Source organism: Zonotrichia leucophrys, chromosome 5 (genome assembly GCF_028769735.1).
Source record: "Zonotrichia leucophrys gambelii isolate GWCS_2022_RI chromosome 5, RI_Zleu_2.0, whole genome shotgun sequence".
NCBI lineage: Eukaryota > Metazoa > Chordata > Aves > Passeriformes > Passerellidae > Zonotrichia > Zonotrichia leucophrys.
In genome coordinates this window covers 54861637-54868425 of record NC_088175.1, presented here as the reverse complement: position 1 = coordinate 54868425, position 6789 = coordinate 54861637, and the positions used below count along the sequence as shown (strand labels likewise).

Genomic DNA, 6789 nt, shown 5'->3' with positions numbered 1-6789 from the left:
CTTGGGCTCAGCTCTTCTAGTGTTACTTTTAAACTGGCCAAAATTTCAGTTAGTTTTCAGAGCGGCTCAGAAGGCTGAGAGGGCAGTTTGTTTTTTCAGCTTTGTTGGCAGGGCTGACTGCAGCTTCTGTTGGTGCTGGTTTGTATGTGTCTGAGTACTCATCATTTTTACTGTTTCTATGGAGTACCAACTGATGGAAAGGAAGAAATCATTCTGCCTTTTGGCAGGACAGTTTGGCAGCCTTCTCTCTTGAATACTGGGTCTTGCTTGAAATTTATTTAAAAATAACAACCCGAAGACCTAAGACAAATCATCTGCTTTTATTTCCCTTAAAATGTTGCAATGTACATTGGAGCTGTTGAAGAGTTTGGGCACTCACATGTTTATGCTTCAGAGCAGTACGTCCTGGCACCTTGCTGGGCTTTCTGCACACTGGCAAACCCTGGTGGCACAATCAGTTCTGGAGCGTGACTTCACAGCGCAGTCAATCCGCAACATTTGATATTCTTGCTTTCATTGGATAAGCATTTAAAATAATTTTAGAATGTTAATTAACACGTGCTTCATTGTTTCTAATACTGGATATGCTGGTTATATTTCTGTCTTGAAACTATCAAAAGAAAATGATCTCATATAGAACAAAAGTCCCTATTTAATAGGAATGGAAAAGATTAATCATGTGCCTTCTCTCAAATGCGTGAGATTTCATATTGAGAGGAATTTGGCTTTTTAATGTGCTTTCAAAAATAATGTAAAATATGAGGTGAAAAGAGGAAAGCAGAACTAAATTGTGAGTTACTGATTCTGCCCCTGATACTGAAGCTAATTCTGGATGTTCTCGGCTAGAGCGTGTCCCTCCGGAGCTGGGGGAGGCGATGAACGGACGGATACGGGGCTGCCGGTGCGGATGCGCGCAACCATTCGGCATTGCCAGCCCAACCTCGGCGGGGAGCGGGCCCGCCGAGAGGCTCAAAGCCGAACACATCGCAGTGCTGGGGGGTCGCTGGGAGCCCAAGGCACGTCTCCGTTTTCACCGCTCAGGCAAATGGACGCCTCTGGGTGCGAGCGGCGGCAGCGCTGCTCTCGCAGCGAACGGCACCGGCGGCTGCCGCCTCTGCTGCTCCAGGCTGGGGATCCTGTGCAGCCAGCCCCGGGCACGGCAGGGAGGGAGGGAGGCAGGGAGAGAAGGAGGGAGGCGGCGTGCCGGCCGCGGCGCCGCTCGGTGCGGAGCGAGGAGCAGGTGGGCCCCGCCGCATCCCCGCCCCGCGGCCCCGCGCAGCGCCGCTGCCATTGGAGCCGGGCGCTGTCAGTCCCGGGCCAGCCCCGCTCCCCGGCAGGCTCTCCCGGCGCCCGGGCTCCGCCGCGGCCGGTGGCGATGGGAAGCGGCGGCGCTGGGAACAAAGTTTGCCAGGCTCGGGCGCTGGGCTGGCCGCGTCCGTGATGCCCGGGGCCGGGGGCGGTGCCTGAGGGCAGCGGGCAGCCGGGCGGCGGGCACGCCTCGCTGTCTGCTCTCGGCGCTGCCATCGCAAACTTTCCGCGATTTTCATGTGCTCAAAGCCGGGATTCTAATTCTCAGCCCTCCCTGCCCCCACCGCTCCTCCTAGGTAGGCGACAAGTATTTTTTATTCTGTGGATCGGAGAACTTTTTGCATGGAAATTTACTGACTTCGGAGTGGTCTCCGTTTCGGGGAAAGGGGGAAAAGGATTTTTATTCGTCGCAGCTTATTTTTGTTTTCTGGATCACAGGATTTCTGGAGCTATATGGAGGGATCTCAGGATGGTGTGCACCAGGAAAACCAAAACTTTAGTGTCCACTTGCGTGATTTTGAGTGGAATGACTAACATCGTCTGCCTGCTGTACGTGGGCTGGGTCACCAACTACATTGCCAGTGTTTATGTGAAAGTGCAGGAGCCGATCTCAGAAAAAAAGTTAGAGGAAGACAAAGGGGACACTTTAAGGATTATAGAAAGGCTGGACCATTTGGAAAATGTCATCAAGCAGCACATCCAAGGTACCACCTCACCCCCGCTTGCTCGCCCTCTCCGCCCGCCGTGTGCGGCTCCATCCCCTCCCGCCGTGTGTGTGTGTGTGTCTGTCGTGTCTGTCGCGATCGGCGGAGCCGTGGCCAGCCCGGAGCGTGCGGGATGGCCGGAGGAGCCTCCCGGAGCCCTCCCGGAGCCGGGGGCCCTGCGGGAGCCGCCCCCGCCCGCGGGGCTCGGCCTGGAGCCGCCCTCAGCTCCTGCCTTGCCATCCCCGAACAGGGCTCCGCCGGGGGGCTCGGAGCCAAGAGCCGCTTCTCGTCCTGCTGTTTATTTATTTTAAAATATTTTTATTTTTAATTTCTATTTGTTATTTTTCAAAATGGTTTGCTGCTAGTGGAATTCTTGTTCTCCTCCCCCTTTAAGCCCGGCTCTGCTAATCCGTGCTGAGTCTCTGTGTTCCTTGGGGTTATGAAGGTTTTCCCTTAGTGCCGCTGTGGTGCCGGGAGCCTCTTGGGGTTATAACTGGGGCGATCTCTCTTTATGTAATAATGCCTTTTAATTTGATTGCCTTGTAATGGGTGCCCTGGGAGGAGGGTTGACGTGGGGAGGCACTGGGAGAGAATATGATTATTTCCTATGAGTTTGGGATTTTACATGACTTATGCTTTACTGGGGGATCTTTAGTGTCTTCCTTTATACTTTCATCATCTGCATGGCATCACACCGTCTCTCTCTCAGCCTGCCAAGTGAATTGGTTGGTGATGAGGCTTGGGGATAGGTGAGAACCTGTACAAAATCTAGATGAACCATCTTTCTCCACTTCTGTATAACCTCCACCAAACACTCAAACCCCAGTTCTAGTCTCTCCTAAACCTGAAGAAGAAGAGTAGACCATGTGATGAAGGTGCAAAAACCCTTGCTCACTTCCAAGCAGCTTTGACCAACTGGTCTTGTGGGAATATGAAGCAAATGGAGCGAGCGGGCTGGGTAGCCCCAGGTGTGCTGGGCTTCCCTGCTTGTCAATGCACTTAACTTTGTAGTGCTATTAAAGCCCAGCTACTTTGCTTTGACTTGTGTTAATATCTTTCTAAATATGGCTTATCATCATTCATTCTGTATATGCACTCGTATCTCAGATAGTCTTCTCATCTTGTTCAAAGTAAATGCTGCTTTTATAATTTTTTCCCCTTTTTTCTCTGGAGAATGGGTTATAGCAGCTTCTTCAAGTTTTAAGTTCTATCATACAGTCCTTAAGTTTGTCTTGATTCCTGAAATGGATTTTTAAAAGCAAATGTATTCTTGTCTGTGTGCCAGTGGAGTGCACTGTGGAAGCACATATGAAGGCAGGGATTTTCCAAAAGGCTCTGGCTAAGAACGAGGTAGGCAAAGTTAATTGACTTCCCTTATGAGGCTGGACTGCTTCATGTTTGTTGGTGTGAAACTCAAATAGCCTTGTTTATTTTCAAGGAAACTGACTGTTTTCAAGGAAATTAACCATATTGGTGCCTTTGATCACCAGTTCTTAGAGTAGTAGAGAAAAGGTTCACTTAAATCAGGGGAGGGTATAGCATGGATTAGAGCATAAGCTTTTGTTTTTGGTCATTATCCATAAGCCAAACGAGATTTTTTTTTTTCCCTCAAATAATGCTTCTTTTAAAGTTGAAGAGGGTCTTTCTAAATTAACTGAGTTAACAGTTTGGTGATAAGTACTAAAATATTAGGGTATTAAAATAAAAGCTTTACAAGCTTCTCATGCCTTATTGAAACTACTTAGTGTTTAAGATAAATGAATGAAATAAAAATCACAGATCCTTAGCTCAGAGTGTGTTTCCTGTACTTTTATTTGCCAAATAATTATAACTGGGGTACTCACAGGAATTCCTGTGGCAGATACTGCAGAATAGGGTCTTACTTTAATCAGATTTTGTTCAGAACTGTGAGATACTGTGAATTCTGGGTCATGGTGCAAAACTCACTGAAGTTATTGAAATAAATATCCCAAGCTTGACTGGGTTTGATTTGAACTTGAAGGCCAGCTTTAAGAAATGACATGTTTGAGAGTTGTTGCCAGAAATGGAGTAAACCAGCTGCTGTAATGGTTCTAGACATGGTTATAAGGGTTATCTGTAGTTTGCTATTAAACTTTTCCTTGGACCACTTCTTTTTTGTGTCAGACAGAGGTCTCAGTAGCTCAGATGTTCTGCAATGCCCAACAGGCATGAAGTTAGCACAGGTAATAGAATTACATTCCATAGGATATCCTGCAAATGCCAGAGAGCTATAGCTGCTGCATTTTACACACGGGGTTACACTAATATTTCATTTTAATTTGCTTTCTGATTGTTTGATTAGATGCCATCTGGGAATTCCTTTAGCATATAAATTGCAATCTTGTAATATTCTATCAAGTGTCCTGGAAATGAGAAGAAATAGGATATGCCTTCATAAAAAACCCTTTTAAAGTATGTATTTTAAAAAGACATTTTCACGGCAAGAAAAGTATCAGACTGAAAAGAGATTTCCAGACAAGAGAGGTTTGGAGGGAATCAAAGCTGGTTTGCCTGGTGTTCGGAAGGAGTGGTATGGACAGGGAAATCCCAGGGCACAGAAAGAAGCTTGTGGAGCTAAAGCTGGATGCTGAAACTTGAGCTGCCTGAACCCTGGGAATCCTGAGCTCCTGGCTTGTGGCCAGACTCAGCACACAAGATGGTTTTGGCCAAGTGACTTTACCTTTTGGCAGTGATGGCAACCTGCAGGATTTTCTGTGGCAATGTGTGGTGAGATTGTGGTGTTGATCACATCTGAGTGCTCCACAACCAGTCCCAAGGAGATTCTCTTCAGCAGGAGGCATATGCTCCATGCTAGCAGGCAGCCCACTGAGGGAAACTTCTAGTTCCCACCTCCTTTGGAGGCTGCAGACAGGATGGTGTTTTGTGGAGATTAGTTGTGTTTATGTGTGTGAAAGAAACTGAGTAAAGGACCAGATGGGTAGCTTGATGCAAAATGCAGCCCTTTGCAAGCCTGACAGAGGTCTGTGGCACATGGACTGCGAGTAGCACTGAGCTCTATTCCCAGAAAGTATACCTTAGAGGGCTGAGGTTAACAAGTGTTAAATGGGGTAGAAAAACTGTGTTCTGTTGAGTTCACAAACACCAAAGTGGCTCAAGAAACCCCAGACACTCTCAGGTTATTAAAATCAATACAAGAGTGCTTCAGACAGATCACAACATATCCTTCATCTTAATAATGCATCATGCATTGACTCTGACACCAAAAACTCATCCTAAATCATATGTACAGTTGGAAGATCAGGGGAGTGGGCAAGCTGCTCTTAATCTGATAGTTTGTATCAGTGACAAAGTGAAAAACAACATCCAGAGGGGAGAATTGTGTCATTTTCTACAGCCTCACTTTAGGCCATCATAGTTCATAGTTTAATTTTCCTTGAAAAACTAAGCTATGATTAAACCCCTATCACTCAAAACACCACTGCACATCATCCTGTCTTATTACTCAATGTCATTTTAGTATTTTTCAGCCTTCCTAGTTTTAATCAGATGATGTTTTTGTTGTGTAATTATCTTAAAAGGTTATAGACTGTGAGGTTTATGACATGAACTTGCTTCCTTGCCCTCACCCATTCTTCCTCCCAAGCCCTTGGACTAAGCAGATTTACTAAACAGTAAAGACAGAGGCTAGATCTAAATTGAACCTGTAACACACAGTTCATTTCTGGACTAGCTGAATTTTTAAGGTTGATGGATGTTGACTAAGATGTCTGTGTCCCAGCAGGACTTTGGTCCTCCATCCTTGCAAGCTGCTGTGTCTGTTCTTATCAGTGGCATATCAGGCTCTGTATGGACTTGGGGAAATTTGTGAGAAAAGAGCTGTTTACATTGTCTTTCATTCTGCTGCTTAGAATGATTTGCTGTGTGGATTTACTTGAGCTAATATTAGCTATCCCACAGCTGGATATCTGATCACTGTCTGTGGTCAGCTGGGCGAGGGAGATGTCTCCACTGTGGGATTCATTCTGTCCCTGTGTCAGGTGTTAGGATGAAATGATTTGGTCTCAGAAGCTGCATATTTTGAGATTGGGGACTAGGTCAATCCACATTCTTAATTTTAGCCTGGGAAAATTTGAGTAAGTAAATGTCACATTTCTTATCTACCCTTTATTTCTTGATCTCAAACACAAAGTAGGATGTCTTCTGTCTTTTGCAGCCTGGCTAACTAACTCTAGCTGGGTTCCATAAAGCCAGCTCACCAGGATTCAAATGGCCACTCCACCATGTCTCTTACTTCTGAGGTACTTCCCTTTTGGGAATAATTAATGGCTAAATCCCCTCAGCTTATTTCCCTCATGCTCAAAAGCAATTAGGCATGTTTATCACTATATGTTGCAACATATTTATTCTTCTGAGAAACAAATGAGCAGCAGGCAGGAGCCCTGGGAACGCTCAGCTCTTGCTCCACTGCAGAGGGCTCTGAATTCCCTGTCTCTGAACAAGCACAGAGATCTGCTGTCCCAATGCAGTTAATAGCAATGGAAGCAGCTACTTGCATATGTAAGAGAGACAGGATTAATCCCATTATTTTTCCTCTTTAGACTGTGACTTCTCAAGTCTTCCTAGATGGCTGCATGTCAGTGCAGATTAATTGGGATTTAACTTTCATGTTCTTCTATGCTTAGGGATGAGCACACCAAAGAAACCTTAATATAGTTATTTCAGTTGGAAGACTTAATTTGCTGTAAATTTTCAAGCAACACTGGAGGTGTAGGTATTTCAAGGACAATCTACTGAA

At 45.8% G+C, this 6789-nt stretch overlaps 1 protein-coding gene across 2 annotated transcripts in view; it reads left to right on the top strand.

The window, feature by feature from the left end:
• Positions 1 to 1466: 1466 nt before the first annotated feature.
• GALNT18 (polypeptide N-acetylgalactosaminyltransferase 18) overlaps positions 1467 to 6789 on the top strand; it is a 213998-nt gene continuing 208675 nt past the window's right edge. For both annotated transcript variants that reach the window (XM_064715707.1, XM_064715709.1), the window contains exons 1-2: positions 1467 to 1604; positions 1747 to 2012. In XM_064715707.1, coding sequence (XP_064571777.1) covers positions 1778 to 2012 — 235 coding nt within the window. In that variant the 5' untranslated portion in view covers positions 1467 to 1604; positions 1747 to 1777. The remainder of the gene's footprint in view (positions 1605 to 1746; positions 2013 to 6789) is intronic.